The sequence below is a fragment of the Macrotis lagotis genome, chromosome X, assembly GCF_037893015.1.
Source record: "Macrotis lagotis isolate mMagLag1 chromosome X, bilby.v1.9.chrom.fasta, whole genome shotgun sequence".
Classification (NCBI taxonomy): domain Eukaryota; kingdom Metazoa; phylum Chordata; class Mammalia; order Peramelemorphia; family Peramelidae; genus Macrotis; species Macrotis lagotis.
The window spans coordinates 306218284-306239483 of record NC_133666.1 but is presented as its reverse complement, the minus strand read 5'-3'; the positions used below and the strand labels follow the sequence as shown (position 1 = coordinate 306239483).

At 35.8% G+C, this 21200-nt stretch overlaps 1 protein-coding gene across 3 annotated transcripts in view; it reads right to left on the bottom strand.

Annotated features, from left to right (window-relative positions):
• The window catches only part of MYO5B (myosin VB), a 565377-nt gene that overhangs the window by 335748 nt on the left and 208429 nt on the right, over window positions 1-21200 (bottom strand). For all 3 annotated transcript variants that reach the window (XM_074208686.1, XM_074208684.1, XM_074208685.1), the window contains exons 3-4: window positions 3684-3855; window positions 267-411 (exon numbers count right to left, since the gene is read on the bottom strand). In XM_074208686.1, coding sequence (XP_074064787.1) covers window positions 267-411; window positions 3684-3855 — 317 coding nt within the window. The remainder of the gene's footprint in view (window positions 1-266; window positions 412-3683; window positions 3856-21200) is intronic.

Below are 21200 nucleotides of genomic sequence, written 5' to 3'. Positions count from 1 at the left end.
CCTTATTCCTATTTCAGATGTTTGAGAAAGACAATTATAGCTCTCCCAATCCATCCTCAGCCTAGCTAGAAGAAGATGTAAGAGATTGACAAGGACTAAGAATTGAATTGTTTTTACTTCCAAGTTATTTTTCTTCTCTTCTTTCCAACCTGCACACCAGTGTTAGGATAAAGTAAAAGGTATAGAATGGGTAGAAAATAATAATTTAATAATAATGTCTTTTCAGCACTGAAGGAGATCACACCTTTGGCTACTGTAATGCTCACCTGGCCATCTGCTTGTAGGCCTCTTCTGCAACTGCAAAGATGTGGGGGTCTATGTCCCCCATGTTTTGGCCACTGTAAGCATAGATGACATCTTGTCCATAGATTGGTAACTGCTCATAGGGGTTGATGGCAACAAGTACAATACCTGCAAACATACAAAGCAACTGAGTTTAGGCAGAGCTATGACACCTGGCCTCAACTTTCTACAAAGATCTCCAAACAGATGAAAAGTGGGAAGGCAATAATTGTTTTGCATGTATATGCCTTCTCAGTTACATAATGAACCCCTTATGGGCAGAGATTTGATTTCTAGTACTTTTATGTATTCTACTCCCTCATCCCCATTCCCATCTCCATTCCCTAGCATCATTCTGGGAACTTAAGAGATATTACCTAAACCTATTTTACTGAGTAAGTCAGAAGAGCTGATGAGGAAATTTGACTGGTGCCTTTTTTTTGCAGCGGGGAGGGGAAGAAACTAATTTCTTTCTTCTTCTCATGAAAGTTTTATCTCAGGATCTTAAAAGATCCTTAAAAGAAGCCAGGAGTGAGACAGGTGTATGTATATAGGCAAAGGTAACTGCGAGTCTATTCTCTGTAATATTCTCCTCCCAGTTATTGGTAGTGAGGGGATTTGAATTTCCCATATGATTAACTTGTCTGACTAAAACAGAGAATAATGGAGAAATGTTGACAGAGCTTTTCATTCTTTGAGAGAAAGATAGACACCAATTCATCTCAAATGTTCCACTGGCATAAAATTACAACTTAATTCAGGATTATTAAAATATTAGGGCATAACACTCCACTTAAATAAAGTTTAAATAGGAAAGTCCATTTGGTTTCAAGCTGTGATTAATACAAAATTGATGAAAAAATTTGAAATTTTTAATTCTACATTTCTAAACTTAATAAGCAAAGATATGCTACTAAACAGAACTACTTCTTTGATCCATGGGGATTTTGATGTCCCAGATTTATAATTCTGAAATTTGAAGATTACTGCATGGGGCTGTAAGAGGAGAAAACATAAGATCCTGAGTTACAAATGTAGTCACTCCAGGACAAGCTTTTAAAGTTGTTCTATTTTAAGTTTTTATGAAAACCCTGACACCAGTTAATTTTGTTTTAATTTGTTTCTTTTTTATATTTTGTGGGGTTGGAAGAAGTGACTGAACAGGGGATTTAAAGACTGAGAGAAGCAACTCATACTGTCAGTGAAAATGGCTTCTCCTCTTTAACTTAGTCTTAGAGAGTTCCCTGGGTTACTGAGAAGTTAAGTGACTTGCCCAGTATAATAGAGTAGGTATCAGAGGAGACACTTGATAGTAGGAGGACTGGGGCGGGGGGGGGGTAAACTTTTAATAGAAGGTACTGGATATTAGTGGTTTTGTTGTATTTGACATAAGACTTCATCAACTTTCAAACAGATTTGGGAAATTATTTTTTCACCATTTGGAAAATGTCATTTCTCAAACATTAGAAGTGGTATGCTATGTTGATCTAATTACAGCCACTCCATAAGAAAAAGCATCCTAATTTGATAGCTGTTATTGTAGATCAAGGTGAAAAAATATGAAAGGGTCAAAAATCTGAAGAAGTTCAGGCATAATCCATGATATTAAGCAAGAGGAAGACTCTTATGCAACAATCACAAATCCTACTCTATTCATTTGAAAATGTAAAATCACTCTTTCAACTATGACTGTGCCCTTTACTAGAGTCCACTCCTTCTTTGGGCAGCTAAGTGGCATATGTAGATAGAGCACTAGACTTGGAATCAAGATTTGTTTTCATGAGTTCAAATTCCACTTCAGACACTTATTAGCTGTGTGACCCTGAGCAAGTCACTTACAAATCCTGTTTGCCTCAGTTTTTTCATTTGTAAAATAAGTTGGAGAAGGAATTGGCAAACAAAAGGCATATCAGTCCAGTATCTTTGCCAAGAAAACCCTAAATGGGATCACAAAGAGTTGGACATGACTGAAAATACTCAACAATATTCCCTACACACCTCTAATTCTCAGAATCTTTAGCTTCCTTCAATAATTAGAACAGAAAACCTAAACTGATCCTCTTTGGATAATTTATATTTAATTTTCTATGTATATGTTGTTTTCCTTACCCCTTCCCCCTTAATAAAAAAAAGTTCCTTGAGGGCAGGAACATTTTCTTTTTCTTTCTTTTTTTTGTCTTTATATCATCTCTATCAGATACGGTGTCTCCTATTTTTAAAAATCTAGCATATAATAGTGGTACTAATAAAAGTAACTAGCATTTATGAATTTATTTAGTACTTTATACACAAAGTTTGCAAAAATGCATCACACTTGTTATTGCACTTCACCCTCTCAACAACCCTGAAAGTGAGGTGCTAGTTATTATTATCCCCAATTATAGATGAGGAAACTGAGGCATATGACATTGAATGACTTGCAAGGGTCATATAGCTAATAAGTGTCTGAAATCAGATTTGAAGTCAGGTATTCTTACTTGCAGGTCCAGGATTCACTCTCACTATTATGTCACCTGATTGCCTTTAGGCACTTCAGCAAATATTGCTGAATGGAATCAGGAATGAGGACCATTTGACTCTAAGTTAGATTCATTATATTATTGTACTTGGCACAATGGATGCTTTTCATCTTCTATAATGCTTACTGATGTTAAGCTGCTTGAGGACCCAGATTTCATCCTGCTCCTATTTGTTTCAATGTCTAACACAGTTTTCACACCCAGTATGCATTTAATGAATGTGAATGAAAAGTCCTCATTAAAATGGGAGTGAGGCCAGCCTCACTATCAATAACTGGGAGAAGAAAAATGAAGAGAGGAATCTATAATTCAGAAAAGGTGAATTAAAGAACAGAAAAGAAAGTCAATCCCGTCCTGCTCTTTTTCATGTGGTATCCAGTATTGGAATCCTTTTGGTATTGGGGTATCTGTCTGGTGGCTTCACAGAATATCAATTGGGAATGGTTACTGCCATCTTCCAGTTTCTTCCTCTATTTCTTTCCCCCGTTTAAAAAAAAAAATCCACAATCTATTAGATATGTGATCAACATCTAGAATAGGAGAAAAATATTTTTGCAGATGCCTGCAATGTCCTCACTCTCCTTGCAATTTCAGGTACTGGACCTGAGCAAATCCCTTCATGGGATTTGGCTCAACGTGGACCTGTTTCCTCCTTTGTTGAGCAATTATGACAATCATCCCCAGGGATGCAGGGAAGGTTAATTGAGTAATGTGCACTGATTGCAAAACATTCAAGGGTTTCTGATGAGGGTCGCTCATCAAATGCAGCAGTGAAATTAGTATTGCTGCCAAATTTGAGTTTAACATTTCTCATCTTTATGATGCAAAGCACTTACAAACACAAGTGCATGCAGACCATCCAAATACCAACTCCCCACTTACCACAGTAGGTATAGATATGGTTTGACTCCAAGAAACGGACTTTTAAATTATGCAAAACTGCAGGCTCATGAAGATAACTAAGAGCTGTTAGATCATTTTCTCCCACTAGGATATCCGGATTTCGTAAGAAGGGGAGTTGGTTGGTTTTGAGATCGACTGGATATTCTTGTATCTAAAGAAATACAAGTTACAAAAAAAAAAAGAAAAAGAAAAAATAAAAGTTACAGTCAGAAAACTTGGAGTTAATTCATTCATTCCTCTCGAAAGCACTAGGCATAGCAATATGCCCTGTTATCTAATTCAGCTACTTGACCTTCACATCATTACAAGTTATCACTATGACCAAAAGCAATATGTTTTGAGGAACCAGAGATAGGGAGCGTAAGTAACATCTGTTTTACCATAAGACACCAACCCAAGTGGAGCCCTCAAACACTGACAGTTAGTGTATAGAAAAGCCACAAGGGTATCACTGATGATTACAACTCAGGAAGCACAACATTCATTGAAGAAGTGCCCTGGGACTGAAGGAAGACCAGAAAGAAGAGTGAACAAGCAGGACAGGTTTGACAGCTACTCCCTGAATTACTTATATACTTAAAAAGAAAAGCTGTACATAAGAGAAATTTTCAGTTTTACATCTAACTTGCTTTTCAGTTCTAATAAAAAGTCCATTTTATTTCTTTGTTGCTATTGTTGGGTTCAGAAAAATATATTAAAATATACATGTAAATATAAAAAATATGTAAGTACTATGGGCTGCTTTTCTCCTTTAGACCAAAACATGTCCTCTCTGGGACACATCCTCTGCCATTTTAGAGACAAGATAGTCAACTTTATGTACTTTATAGATCAGAAAGCTGTGGTCCAAGAGTCCAAATGCCTAGCTCAAGAGTCATAGAGAAAATGTCAGAGGTACTTGTACATGAGAAGAGGTATGAACTGATTCACATGACAAAATCTGCAATATACAATTGATAGTTTGAACAATTTTTGTTTCATTTTTACCACCTCATCTCATTCTGGATATCCCTTCTCTACATTTTTGAGACATTAATCTTACATGATTTTTCTTTTATCTATCTGACCATTCATTCTCTACCTCTTTTGTTTATTCATCATTCACATTACATCTTTGTATGATCCCCAAAATTCTGTGCTAGGCCTTCCTCTCTTATTGTCCCAATTTCTTCTCTTAGTAACTTCATCAGTTCCCAAGGTTTGAATTATCAGTTCTATGAAAATGACTCACAGATCTATAGAAACAGCTGTAGTTTCTACTCTGAAAGCTACAGTCTCACATCATCATATTATGGAGACATCAAGCTCTGCATTCCCAAAATCAAACTCTATCTCCTCCCCCCAAAAAGGAAACCCTTTTAGAAACTATTTCAGTCAAAGGCAATTTTTTTTTAGGTTTTTGCAAGGCAATGGGGTGAAGTGGCTTGTCCAAGGCCACACAGCTAGGTAATTATTAAGTGTCTGGGACCGGATTTGAACCTAGGTACTCCTGACTCCAGGACCAGTGCTTTATCCACTACACCACCTAGCCGCCCCTAGGATTTTAATCTTGACATTATTCTTGACTCCTCACTCTCCTTCCAATTACAGTAGTTGACAAATCTAATTACAGTAGTTGACAAATCTTGTCCTATTTAACCTTTCAGCTTCTCTAAGTCACATCCCAGTATCTTCTCAGACCTTAGTTCAAAACCATTTCAACTCTTGCAGAGATGATGACAAAGATCTCTAATTGGCCTCTCTGCTTCAAATCAATCAGGCATATTTTCCATACAACCACCAAAGTGATCTTCCTTAAACACAAATCTTACCGTGTAACTCCCCTGTTCAATCTACTCCTTCAATCTCTATTGCTTGTGGGATAAAATAAAAGCTCTTCTATTTAGCTTTCAAAGCCCTATTCAATATGGTTCCAGTCTTACTGGACACAATACCCTTTCCTTCACTCTTCAGGCCAGCCAAAATGATCTCTTCTTTTGTCTTTCCCACAGCATTCCAATCTGCCTTTGCACTATACATTTTTCTCCTCACCTCCATTTTATTGTCTCTTTCCTTCAAGTCTCATTTTAAGCACCACCTTCTCTACATATGAAACTTTCCCTTATCCCTCAAATCTGGAGCCCTGCCTTTCAAACTATCTTGAATTTTTTTTTACACTTAAACAAGTTACATAAACACACACAGTGAGAGAGACATGTTCTTTCCTGGTAGAATGCAAGATCTATGCAAGCAGGGATTGTTTCACTCTTCATACATATTCTTCTGTGCTTTACACAATGACTGATGTGCAGATGATTTTTAATAAACACTTGTTTACTTTTGATTGAATAGAAAAACTTCTGCCCTAGTTCCAAATCACATCGCTTTACCTACTGCATAGGTTTATTCTGGAACGATCCATGGGAAATCTAAATTGATTCCCCTAATTGAGGGGTACTTAATCTTTTTTTGTGCCATAGACTTCTTTGGCAGACTAGTGAAGCCTATAGAACCCCCTCATAATAACTGATTGTGGCCTTTACTCACAATTGAAGGAAATGTCAAATTTTATTTATCTTTCGTCAAAATAAAGATGCATTTTTCCCTATTCAAGGTCACATATTCCATGAAATTTAACTACAAAGAAGTTAAGAAGCCCTACTCTAAGTGGAATCCTCAAAAAAAGGGGAATTCTATACAATGGTTCTAAATTTCTAAGCTAAATCAGCTTTAAACAATAAAACTGTCATAATCCTTTTTGTAAAAAATAATATTTTTGAATATTTAATAAAAATATACAGTAGACACCATTGACAAAGCAGTAAATCCAGGTGAAGCTATTGCCAAAGAAAATAGACTTGTTTCACTTCAATATAATAAAAGGACAATGCATAAAGCAATTTTTATAACACAGAATTCTGGATTGACAGATTTTTTTTTTCAGAAAGAATTCTGGTCTATATCCAGTTTGATTTGGGGAATGCAGAGCTTGATATCTCCATAACATGATGATGTGAGGGTATTGTGTCCAGCAAGACTGGAACCATTTTGAATAGGGCTTTGAAAGCTAAATAGAAGAGCTTTTATTTTATCCCATAACTTTTCCACCAAAGATCTGCAGGGAGGGGACTTTTCCTGATTCCTACTTGTCCTTCCTGAATGTTTCTCCTTATTTCAGATCACACTGCAGAATATGGATTAGAGGCTCCTACCTGACCATCTTTACATTCTAGGGGGCAAGAGTAGGGGGGAAGAGTAACTATAATTCTATCTTTTCTTAAATTCCTCTTTTCCAGCTTCCACCAAGAGCAGAAATAGGAGAAAACTCCCAAGGAAATTCATGAAAAGAGGGTCTAAGAACAAGCTAGGTTACTAGCTCTGTCAAATTTACTTGGAGGTAAAAACTGCCCATGTCAGCTAAAAAGAGCTAAAAATCTGCCAACTCAGCTTTTGAAACTATAGATTCCTTGGTTTCCATCTGGAGGGGAGGAGAAAGAAAAAGACATAAGAACAAGTTTTTCCTTAATAGGAAATTGATTGTAAAATGGTCACTAGTTAAATTGGCTATAAATCTGCAGCCAATATGGTTTATTTGAAAAGTCAGAGTTTTCCAAATAACTGATGATCAAATAATCAGGCACTATGGAACTTTCAAAAGCCAGAGGAAAGAGAACTCAGATGTACAAATAATATAATTTGTACATTTAAGTTCTTTTGACCCTTGGAATTGAAGGAATGGACGAAATGACATCTACAAAACCAGAAACTCTTAAATATCCACCATAGTTTCCAATCCTGTTTCCTTTCCACTATCACTTGGTTCTGAGACAGGTCAATCAGTATGGTATACAGAGAGAGGAAGGAAGACTAGGAATGACATTTGGGCTAAGGAAAGAAGAAACTATGTTAAATAAAACTATGGAATAAGAATGTTTAGTGTCGGGGCAGCTAGGTGACGCAGTGGATAGAGCACGGCCATGGAGTCAGGAGTACCTGAGTTCAAATCTGGCCTCAGACACTTAATAATTACCTAGCTATGTAGCCTTGGGCAAGCCACTTAACCCCAGTTGCCTTGCAAAAATTCAAAAAAAAAAAAAAAAAGAAAAAGAATGTTTAGTGTTGTTCGTACTGGAGTATGTGGATGTCTCACATATTAATGTCAATTGCATGAAAGTTCAATTTTCCTTCATTAAAAAGTGAATTTTCATAGAAAAAAGACTTAAAAAGCATATTTTAAAATATGTATATATATTATGTGTATATATATATATATTTCCAATTACATCAGTTTTAAGGTGCTCTGTTTTATTTTTATATATCTTTTTAAAAAAATTATTTATTCTCAACCATATATACACTTACATTTCCAAGTTGCAAACTTTCCCTCCACCCTCCCTTCCCACGCCCCACTCCCCTCAGCAGGGAACAGTCAGGGTAGCATTTTACATACATATTTTCTTAAATATGTTTACGAATTAGTAATTTTTGACATGAGGAATTAGGATTAAGGGAAAGAAATACGTAAGAGATAATTTTTATAAAGTGTTCTTTAGATTTGGAAGGATTTTTTTCTGTGTGTTTTGTTTTGAATCCTCTGGTTGGGGATAATAGCCCACTGGACTGCAAAGAAGAGTTGCTTCCATTAAGATTGTTTATCTCATAATGTTGATGTGTCCATTGTTCTCTTGGTTCTACTCTCTCCACTCAGCATTAGATCCCATAAGTCATTTCATAGTTCTCTAGAGTTCGACCATTTATGGTTTCTTATAGAAAAATAGTATTCCATAGTACTCATGTGCCATAATTTATTTAGCCATCCCCCAACTGATGGGCATCCCCTCAATTTCCAATTCTTTGCCACTACAAAAAGAGCTGCTATGAATATTTTGGAACATGAAGGACTTTCCCCATATTTTATAATTTCTTCTGGATAAAGACCTAGAATTGGAATTGCTGGATCAAAGGGTATGAATAATTTTATTACTCTTCCATATTGCTTTCCTATTCACAACTCCACCAGCAATGCATCAATGTCCCAATCTTCCCTCAACCTCTCCAACATTGATCATCTTCCTTTTTTTCTCATCTTGGCTAATCTAATAGGTATGAGATGATACCTCATTATTGTTTTAATTTCAATAGTGATTTGGAGCAATTTTCCCTATGATTATATATAGCTTTAATTTCTTCATTTGAAAACTGTCTGTTCATATCCTTTGACCATTTATCAATTGGGGAATGACTTGTGGTCTTATAAATTTGATGCAATTCTCTATATATTTTAGAAATGAGACCTTTATCAGAAATCTTTGTTGTGAAGATTGTTTCCCAGCTTTCTACTTTCCTTCTAATTTTGGCAGCATTGTTTCTATTAGTGCAAAACATTTTTAATTTAATATAGTCAAAATCATTCATTTTGCAGTTTATAATGTACTCTAATTCTTGTTTGGTCATAAATTTATCCCTTTTCCATAGATCAGATAGAGTAATTTTTTGCTCTATTAATTTATGATATCACTCTTTATGTTTAAATCCTCTACCCATTTTGACCTGATTTTGGTATTGGGTGTGAGATGTGTATCTATGCCTAGTTTTTGCCATACTATTTTCCAGTTTTCCCAACAATTTTTGTCAAATAGTGAGTTCTTCTCCCAGAGGCTGATGTCTTTGGGTTTGTCAAATAGTAGACTGCTGCAGTCATTTACTGTAGTTTCTTTTGAACCTAGTCTAATCCACTGATCCATTATTCTATTTCTTAACCAGTACTAGTAGAGGTAGGCCACTTTAACCAGTAGAGCTAGGCTACCTTCTATTACATTTGTTTCATCAGTTCCATTGCTATTCTTGACCTTTTGTTGTTCCAGATGAATTTTGTTACTAATTTTTTTCTAGCTTGGTAAAGTAATTATTTGGTAGTTTGATTGGTATGGCACTGAACAAGTAATTTAATTTGAGTAGAACTGTCATTTTTATTATATTAGCTTGATCTAATCATGAGCATTTGACATTTTTCCAATTATTTAGATCTGACTTTATTTGGTAAGGAGTATAATTGTGTTCATACAGTTTCTGGGTTGGCCTTGGAAGGCAGATTCCCAAGTATTTAATGTTGTCTACGGTTGTTTTAGATGGAATTTCTCTTTCTATCTCTTGCTCTTGGGCTTTGTTGTTCATATATAGAAATGTTGATGATGTTGTGGATTTATTTTATATTCTGCTACTTTCTGAATGTGTAAATTGTTTCAAGGAGTTTTTAGATGATTTTCTTGAGTTCTCTACATGTACTATCATATCATCTGCAAAGAGTGAAAGTTTTGTTTCCTCATTGCCAATTCCCATTCTTTCAATTTCGTTTTCTTCTCTTATTGCAACTAATAGCATTTCTAATACTATATTGAATAGTAATAGTTGATAATGGGCATCCTTGTTTCATTCCTGATTTTATTGGAAATGCTGAGTTTATTCCCATTAAATTTAATATTTTTTGATGATTTTTAGACATATACTATTTATTTTTTTAAAGAAAACTCCATTTATTCCTATACTCTCTAGTGTTTTAAAAAAGGAATGGATGTAGGGGCAGCTAGGTGGCGTAGTGGATAAAGCACTGGCCCTAGAGTCAGGAGTACCTGGGTTCAAGTCCAGTCTCAGACACTTGGTAATTACCTAGCTGTGTGGCCTTGTGCAAGCCACTTAACCCCGTTTGCCTTGCAAAAACCTTAAAAACAAGGAATGGAATGGATGTTATATTTCATCAAAGGCTTTTTCAGTATCTATTGAGATATTCATATGATTTATGTTGGTTTTGCTATTCATATGTTTAGATATGTTGAATGTTTTCCTAATGTTGAACCATCTTTGCCTGCCTGGTATAAATTCAACCTAATCGTGGTATATTATCCTGGTAATAACTTGCTGTAGTCTCATTGCTAAAATTTTATTTAAAATTTTTGGATCGATATTCATTAGGGAGATTGATCTATAATTTTCTTTGTTTCAGTTCTTCCTGGTTTAGGTATCAGCACCATGTTGGTGTCATAAAAGGAGTTTAGCAAAATTCCTAATTCTCCTATTTTTTAAAAGTTTATGTAGACTAGGAATTAATCATTCCTTAAATGTTCTGTAGAATTCACATGTAAATCCATGTGGACCTGGAGACTTTTTCTTAGGGAATTTATTGATGGTTTGTTCAGTTTCTTTTTCTGAAATAGGGTTAAGTAATTTATTTCCTCTTCTGTTAATCTGGGCAGTTTATATTTTTGTAAATATTCATCCATTTCACTCAAATTATCTAATTTATTGGCATACAGTTCTGCAAAGTAGGTCTGAATTATCTCTTTAATTTCCTCCTCATTGGTTATTAGTTCCATCCTTAGTTCATCCTTTTCATTTTTGATATGAGTAATTTAGTGTCTTATTTCTTTTTTAAAATCAGATTAACCAAAAGTTTGTCTATTTTATCGGCTTTTTCATAAAACCAACTCAGTTTTATTTATGAGATCAATGGCTTTCTTGCTTTCAATTTCTTTAATCTCTCCCTTTATTTTCAGAATTTCTAATTGGTATTTAATTAGAGCTGTTTAATTTGTTCTTTTTCTAGCTTTTTTTGTAGCATACCCAATTCATTGATCTTTTCTTTCTGTATTTTGTTCACACAGGCATTTAGAAATATAAAATTTTCCCTCAAAACTGCCTTGGCTAATCCCATAAATTTTGTTATGATGTCTCATTATTATCATTTTCTTGGATATAATTACTGATTATTTCTATTATTTGCTGTTTGATCCACCCATTATTTAAGTTATTTAATTTCCATTCAGTTCTTGATTTATCTTTCCCTGACCCTTTATTACGTGTAATTTTTATTGCATCATAGTCTGAGAAGTGTGTATTTATTATTTCTACCTTTCTGCATTTAATTATAAGGTTTTTGTGCCCTAGTACATGGTTGATTTTGGTGAAGGTGCCATGTAGTGACGAGAAAATGGTATATTCTTTTCTATACACCCATTAAATTTTCTCCAGAGGTCTATCATATCTAAGTTTTGTAAGATTTCATTCACTTTCTTCAATTCCTTCTGGTTTATTTTGTTGTTAAATTTATCAAGTTCTGAGAGAGGGAGATTGAAGTCTCCCATTATTAAAATTTTGTTCTCTATATCTCCTTGTAATTCACTCAGTTTTTCCTCTAGGAATCTGGATGCTATACTACTAGGTGCATACATGTTTAGCAATGATACAGTTTCATTACCAATGGTGCCTTTTAAGACGATGTAGCTTCCTTCCTTATCCCTTTTAATGAGGTTGATTTTTGCTTTTATTTTACCTGAGATTAGGATCGTTACCCCAGTTTTTTTTTAATTCATCTGAGGCATAATATAGCTCCAACCTTTTACCTTTACCCCTTGTACCTTTGTGTATCTCTCTGTTTCAAATGTGCTTCTTGTAAAGAACATATTTTAGGATCCTGGTTTTTTTAATCTATTCTGCTATACACTTCTGTTTTATGGGACAGTTCACCTCATTCATATTTACAGTTAAGATTACTAATTCTGTATTTCCCTCCATGTTTTCTTTCTCCAATTATATTTATCTTTTTCCTTTCTCACCAAAGTTTTACTATCGTTCCCCTTTGACTTTTCTTTTAAAAATTTAATTTTCAGTTTATTTTCACTTATACCTTCCTTTCCCTTTTATCAGTCCCTTCTTCCTTTATCTTTTCCTTTCCCAGTCTACCCCTTCCCTATAGATTGTTAGTTTTTAAACCCAAGTGGGAATGTATCCTTCTCTGGGCTAAATCTATTGAATAGAATTTATTCAGCATTCACCTTCTCCCTTCTTACCCTCTAAAATTATAAATCTTTGTGCCCCTTCCTTGGTGTTATTTATCACTCTAATATTATTAATCAGGCATCATCAATCACAGTTTCGTTATTTGATTGTTTGATAAGCTCCTACTGTTATCAAAAATATCATCTTAGGAGGGAAGGGCAGGTGACAGGGAGGGAGGAAGAGAGGGGGGGAGGAAAGGAGGAATAAAGAGAAAGGAGGTGAGGGGGGAGAAGTGGGGGGAAGTGATCAATTAAGGGAAACAAACTAAAAAAAAAAGACCTAAATCTCCCAATTAAAAAAAAAGCCTCTAAAGTTGGTCTCTCCTGAAGCTCCCAGGTTAAGAGTAACACTAAATCAATATGAAATAGGCAATAGAAAGAGCAAAGTGTCTTTGAAGTCAGAGAAACTTCCAATTTTGGTTCTGCAATTTGCTACCTGTGTGAACTTAGTTAAGTCACTTAAATCACCTCTCAATTGAGGGGGTTGTGTTAGGTGACCTCTAAGTTCTTGTCTAACTTTAAACATATGAGTAGCATGGGATGAGAAAATGACTTCTTTACAATCTGGCTCTTGATTCCTCCTTTTATTCTTTTCCTGCTCTTTAGTCACTAGTACTGAGTAAACTCCCCCAGGGCAAGGTTGCATCTTTTTCTCTTGCATCCTTTATGGTATACCAGGTCACTTAATTCTAGAGTCCAACATTTCATCACTGCTAAACTTCAACACCAAAGCAGATCACAGTTTCCTCCCATTTCTTATGAAGAATATCTTTGTGTGTCTGTAGGAACCTCTACTACTACAAAGTTCTCAAAGGTCATCTAGTACATATCACTCATTTTATGGGTGAGAAAATTGAACCCCAGTGATTAATTTATTTTCCCAAAGTCACACAAGTAATAAGTATCAGAAGTGAGATTTGAACCCGGCTCTTCTAACTAGAAAGTCAATGATCTTTCTACCATACCATTCTGTCTTTATCAGTTATTTGTATCTGAAAAAATTACATTCTCCTATGGTTCCTCTTCAGTCAGTGGGCGCTCTGCTAAACAGCACTTAAAATAATACCTATTTGTCCTGGTTCCTCTTAATCTAAATTTCAGCCAGTTACTGAACCAAAACTTAAAAGTTCATACAGGCTTTTAGAATTTGTAATCCCCTTATAGATCCAAAGGAGAATTGAGATGGTAGTTTAGTGGAGGTTAAAACTAAGCAGGCACTAAATACTGGTGACTGATATAGTCTTGTTGATCTGGGAGTATTTCTTATTTGCAGAAACATTAACCAACTCAGTTTGCCAACAAAGTTTTACTGGGGAAGGTCTGCTCTACACACTTTCACATCTCATTTCTCAAGACTGATAAGCTCTTCCAATAGAAAGTAATCGATCTTTTTTTCCTATATTCTCAATCCTGTGTTTTCTATTTATTACCTGAAGCAGCAAGAAACCAGATGCCATGAATGCAAACTCCTGATAAAGTGCCTGGCCATCAGGAAATGGCTAAAGGAGATTATTGGCAAATTTATTATAACCACAATCACAGGAGCATGAAAATGTTCACTCATAACTCATCTTCCCAAACTCAATTTAATGCAGGGACTTTGGAATGTTGCCTATTCAGACTGATGGGCTCTTATTTGCTCTATTTCAGTCATGGGCAGTCTATACTGATTCCTTGGTGAGGCAGAAGGAACTAGGCAACAAAGTCACTTAAAGAATCTGAATCCAGAATTCACAATCTCTTCTCCAGGGAACATGAGGGTAAACAATGGGGACAGTGTCATCTAAACCATTAAAGGACCAAAAGAATGCAACAGAAATTCAAACAAGGTTCAATTAATATCTAGAAATTGCATAGGCACTTGGTATATTTTCACTGGGGCACTAGCTTAGGAGAAGAAATGTCTAGCACAGTGAAAAGGATGCCAGATTTAGGACAATCAGGACCTTCTGCTTACTCCCTAAAATAACAACAATTCGATCCTATAGTTCTTAAACTTTTACAAAAGATTTTTCTTAGTATAACATTATGACAGTGGTAATGCAAATACTGATGATAATATCTGAAGAGGAGGAGCCTTGGCTGAGAAAGGAGGTATGACTTCTCCAAGATCACAGCTACTGGTGCCAGGACTAAGACTCAAACCAAAGACCTCTGAGTTTATGTTCAATATTGTTTCATCTAAATGTAAAGCTGTGTGGCCTTAGGCAAGTCAAATATCCTCTTTGGAATTCATTTTCCTCATCTCAAAATGAGGGAGTTGAACCAGATGATCTTTTATCATTGATTCCACCCACATCTGAAATGTTAGGATTCTCATCACCTATTGAAAAAGTCTACTAATCTCTAACTTCCATCTCTCTTCTCTACAATCAGGGTGTCATTCAGCTGCAAAGTGCTATTTCTAGAACATCCGTCTGCTTCTGTCACCCTACTCTATAAGCTCCCTCTTGACTCTAGAATCAAATACCCCAACCCTCTGGTTGCCACTAAAAGCTCTTCACACTCTACCATCATCCTACTTTTCCAGACTCATTACATCTCTCTCTCTCTCTCTCTCTCTCTCTCTCTCTCTCTCTCACACACACACACACACACACACACACACACACACACACACACACACACACACACACACACACACACACACACACACACACACACATTGTTCAGCTCAGCCAAACTGGCCTGCTTGTAGTTTCTCTCACAGAACACTCCAGTTCCCATCTCTGCCTTGTTCACAATCTTTGCCTATGCTTGGAATGTGCTGCTCCCTGCTATCATCACCTCATCAAATCCCAAGGTTCTCTCAAACCATATCTCAAGTGCCATGTCCTACATGGGGCTTGCCCTCATTACCCACCAGTTGCTAATATATCCCTAAATTTCCCTAAATTTAATCTGTATACATTCTGCATTTATTTATAAGAGTGTATGTTATTTTCCAAAATGAAATATAAGCTCATTGAAGGGAGCTTTTTGTTTTTTTTTCTTCTTATCCCTCTTGTTTGTTATTATAGTATGAGCATAATGTTTGTTACCTAATTGAACCTACTGTGGTCATCATTATGTTTATCACTGCCACTTTATCTCCCTCCCATCCCTCAGTTCTGATCACTAGGACTTGACTTTTGAACCAAATTGTAGGACTTAACATTTATCTTATTATATGATTAATTCCTGACTCAGGAGCTTCCAAAACCCTGGTTAGTAACAGGTTAGTAGCAAAACAGGTTATTAGCAAAAGTTTGCTTTATTTCAGGTCTTTAAGGTTTGTGAGATCTTTTTCCTCTAAGAGGAAACCCAGCAAGGCAGAAAATACAAATAATATTATTCCCATTTCACAATGGAAAATTCAAAAAAACTTTAATGACTCATTCAGGGTTCGACAATATGGGCCTATGGAGCAATGTTTGGAGGGACTTCTCCTCCAGAATAGATCCAAATTCTAATGCATAGACCCAAATACATTGATTCTAAAGTTCTCTATGTTCCAAACAGACAGAGGGGAAGGAGAGGGGGAAAAAAGAAGTCTAGGTTTAGTTTGATTTTTATAGAACACCCTGATGATAGTTCACCTAAGTCATCTAATCACAGTGCTGTGTAGTTAGTTCATCTTTTGTTGTGAAGAAGACCAGTGACATCACAAGATAATATCTTGGCTCATATTTGAATTGAATTTAGAAATAGAAGCATCTTTAGAGGTGACCAAGTCAATTCCCTACCTGAAGAATGGATTCTGTCCACAATACATACCCAAGATCATCATCTCATTTGAGAACTTCCAGTATATATTTTGCATTTTGGACAATTTTAAGCATTAGTTAATCTGTTTATATTGAAACAAGATCTGTTTCCCTTTCATTTTTACTCATTTATACTAATTCAACTCTCCAGAGCTAAGGAAAAATGCCTAATCTTTCTTCCAGGAGGAGGACTCTTCAAAAACTTTATGACAATTGTCATCCTCCGATGAATCCCTTTACAGTCTAGTTTTGAGTTCCTTCATCATTCTAATTACTTTCCCCTATACTATTTCCAGTCTGACAGGGTCCTTCCTAAAATGTTCCATCCAGTTTTTAAACATTTTATGTAAATTCATACACACACAGACACACACATACATACACATGTATGCAGCAATATGTATAGAATAGTGATTATCCTTTTCATATACTTTCATCTTTATCTTCTACTTTGTATATGGAAAATAATCATTTTACAGGAGTTTGGTTAAGTTCAAAACTTAAAAAATTAATTAAAAAAAACATGGCTTGAGGAATTGATTGCCATGTACAAGATGTGTCCAAATTGGACAGAGGATGACAAGATTATAGCTTCTGTCAACACTGATGATATACTTCAATTAAGGTTATCTAAGATACATTTGCTTTTTAGGATTCCTCTTCACACTTGTGAATTCTCATAGAATTAAATTGAACCTCATGATCATGATTTCTAGAATTTTTCTCCTAGTCTGTTAAGGAGATGGAGAAAAATCAAGGAGACGATGATTTCTAGGATAACAGTAAACAAAAAGTGGGAAACACTTGTGGTCCAAAGCTGGGAAAAGTAGGACCATCAAGGTAAAAAAAAAAATAGAAGGTTGCCCAAAGAGTAACAATTAGTGGTGCCAACCTGGAGGGAAGGGTCTCTGTAAAAGGGTTGTGTCCTTGAGTGTGTTCTGTCCAACATGTTTATCAATTATTTGAATGAAGACAAATGACTTGCTGATCAATTTTTTGGATGACAGGAAAGTGAGAGGCATGGGTAATATTCAAGATGCGAGATGACAGAATTGTAATATAAAAATATCTTGACAGACTGGAGTGATGGCCCAATTTAGTAAGATGAAATTTAATACAAATAAATATAAAGTTCTGCACTTTGGCAATTGATTTTTTTAAAGCAAGTACAAAATAGAAAAGATGTGTCTAGATGATAGTATATATTATACACACACATGCATGCAGGCACACACACTCATACCTGGGATTTTGGGGTAGTGGTAAATGCCATATGAATCAAGTATGTAAAGTGACAGTCAGAAACCTCAAATCCTAAAGTACAACCACTTCCCTTGTTCAAGAAATTACAATGATTCCCTATTAACTCCAGAATAAAACAAATTCCTCTGGGATTTGAGGAATCTTTCAATCTGGTCCTAATGATAAAGTTGACCTGTCTCTTCATCTTTCACAGACTATCCCTCCAAGTCTAAAATATCCTCCCTCCCCACCTCTTCCCCTCAGTTCCCCTCAGTAATCAGATAAAGTGTCTCCTCCTAAAAGAGAGCTTTCCTAGGTCCTCTACCCACTCCCAGGTGTTAGAACACAAGTTCTTATTAATGCCTATGTAGTGTGTATTTTTCATTTGTATATCTACTGTTTCTCCGCCTTCCACCTCCACTCCTTATGGTAGCATGTAAGCTTCTTAAGGGCAGGGACTGGTTTTCTGTTTATATCTCAGGGCTTAGTCCATTGGCACACTGTGGATAGAGGCACAGGTTTGAAGACAGGAAGACCTATGGTCAAAACCCACCTCAGATAGTTCCCAGTGATACACTAGGGTATCTCTTCATCTCTCCATACTTCAGTTTCCTCATTTGTACAATGAGGGAAAAAATAGTATCTACCTCATAGGATTATTATTATTATTATTATTATTATTATTATTATTAATAATAAGTTAACATTTATCTAATGCTTACTATGTAGCTAGCACCAAGCTAATTATTTTACAATTAACATCTCATTTGATTCTCACAACACTCCTGGAAGATGCTATTATTATCTTCATTTTACAAATAAGGAAATTGAGTCAAACAAAAGTTAAGTAACTTACCCAGGATCACAAGTCTAGGAGATGTCTGTGGTGGGATCTTAACTGAGATCTTCCTAATTCTGGGACTAGCACACTATTCACTGAGCCACCCAACCATAAGGTGCTATATGTTTATGTGGGTATGTGTATATACATATATACACATACATTTGTATGAATATCTATGTATATATGTAAATATACACACAAAATAAACATTGTGTATGTGTGTGGTCTTGTTTTTATTAACATCATTATTAATAGTAAATAATTATTATTAATGAGTAAATTGTTAACTAAATTATTATTAATAAATGCTTCTTGTGGACTGATAAGACCAGAAAGAAAGATAAAATTTAGAGCTGGATTAAAGGGATTTCAGAAGAGATCATGAAAAAGGGTAAAAACAGCACTTGTACAAAAATATTCATAGCATCCCTGTTTGTGGTAACAAAGAATTGGAAATAGAGTGAATGTCCATCAATTGGGAAATGGCTGAACAAATTGTGGTAAATGCATGTTATGGAACACTATAGTTCTATTAGAAACCAAGAAGAATGGGATTTCACAGAAGCCTGAAAAGACTTGCAAGAAGTGATGCTGAGCTAGGTGAGCAGAACCAGAAGATCATTGTATACCATAACAGCCACATGGGGTGATGATCAACTTTAATGGACTTGCTCATTCCATCAGTGTAATAATCAGGGATAATTTTAGAGTACCTGGGATGGAGAATGCCATCTGTATCAAGAGAAAGAACTTTGGAGTTTAAACAAAGAACAAAGTCTATTACCTTTAATTTTTTTAACAAAGTACACTACATAATTTTTCTATCTCTAATATTTTATTTTCTCCTCAAGGATATGATTTCTCTCTCAATGCATTCAATTTTGATCAATGAATAGCATGGAAAGAAACAATATAAAGATTATCAGACTGTCTTCTATGGGGGAGGGAAGGGAGGGTAGGGGAAAATTGTAAAATTCAAAACCTTACAAAAAATGACAGGTAGAAACTACTATTGTATATAATTGGAAAACAAATAAAATATTAATAAAAAAGGGACTTCAGAGGCTAATGATTCCAACCCTGTCATTTTGTAAAGAAGGAAACAGGCCCAACAACATTATAAGAGAATTGCTAAAGGGACATCCAGTTGGTAAATTTCTTCCCTAGGATTTGAACCCAAATCTTCTTGACTCTCAATTCAATGCTCAGAATACTATAACACACTCAGTCTAATGGCTATTACAACGGTGCCCAAACAATGAGATAAAGGTCAGAATCAGGCCTGAGTTAGCAATAGTAAAGGAAAAAAGATAAATCTGAAAGGAGGAAATGCAGGAAGCATAGGCACTCTCATAGTGGTTTTAATTAAGTCTCTGGCCTCAAATAGCTTATGTTTTAATCAGATGAGTACATACCTTTTTTTTTTTTTAGGTTTTTGCAAGGCAAATGGGGTTAAGTGGCTTGCCCAAGGCCACACAGCTAGGTAATTATTAAGTGTCTGAGACTGGATTTGAACCCAGGTACTCCTGACTCCAAGGCCGGTACTTTATCCACTATGCCACCTAGCTGCCCCAGATGAGTACATATCTACAGCAAAATAGTGGTCATGTAGAAGTTTTAATTTGTAGTCACAAGGCTGGTGAGAGATTCGTAGGGCAGTCTTTTGAAATATTCTTGCCAGAAGCAATGCTACTTATTTATTAGATCAGTGTGCCCAGAATGAGAGGAGGGAAAAGCACAAGTGAAGCAGCACATCATATGGTAAAGAGCCTAAACTAATGGTTGGAGAGTATGTGTGGCAAGTTCTACATGAGTTCCAAAGTTGAGTGTATTAAGCTCCCCAATGACCGAAGGGAAGGTGGAGCATAGATTCTTTTAGTCCACAGTATAAAATGACTGGGTTCTGCTTCACATAAACATAAGATAATGATGAAGGAAAAAAGACTTGAATCTGTTACTAATTGTTATAGTCTTGGGTCTGCCTCCAGACCACCCTGGAAATCAATTTGTTCATCTGTAAAATAGAACTAATAGTAACTAACCTACCCAGCTTAGTGAAGGTACTTGGAAAATTATCACATGCTCCATAATAAAAGCAAGATACAATTATTTTAAAAGAATCTAATTATTTGGTCTTTTTGTTGATTCAGTTTCATGAGTAAGGGATAGAGAGTGGGAAGCTGGTGGGAGGAGGGCGTAGTTTCACCTGGTAGGCTAAGTTGATTGACATTTAGAAGGCAGCAGGAGACAATGTTTAAAGCAACTCTCTTGTGCTTTGTTGAGGCCATCGAGCTACAACGTGTCTCCCATAGAGTATCTCTTCCTCAGTCACAGAGTGGACCTAGCAAATTGACACAACATAACTGTTCAGCTGACCTGCGGTAAATCAGATCCTCCAAGAAAGAGCGGACTGCGGAACTGTCAATCCCTATTCTCTGGCTTTCTATTCAATAACAAGGTACCTGCTTCATATCAGAGCAGGGTAGGAAGGGGCTCCCAGGAGTTATTCACCATCTCTGGCTTTTTTGTCAACCTAAGAAGGCAGGCATCTGTGCTGTTTTAGCAACAGAGCTGCTGAATCCTCTAATACCTCTGAACAATTTAAAATAAAAAGGCACACAAAGCCCCACCTACTCAAAACAAATGAAATCTGTTAGTGAAAAATACATGCCACTCAAGTGGGTGGGAGATCTTTAATTCTGTCCCAGACATTTTGGGCTTTCTGCTAGGAGTTCTCTCTTATCAAAGTCCCATGTTTTACAGTTTGCAAAGGACTTATCCTTACAATATTATCCTCACAATAATCTTGGCAGGTAAGTGACATTATTAGAGCCATTTTACAGGTGAGAATACT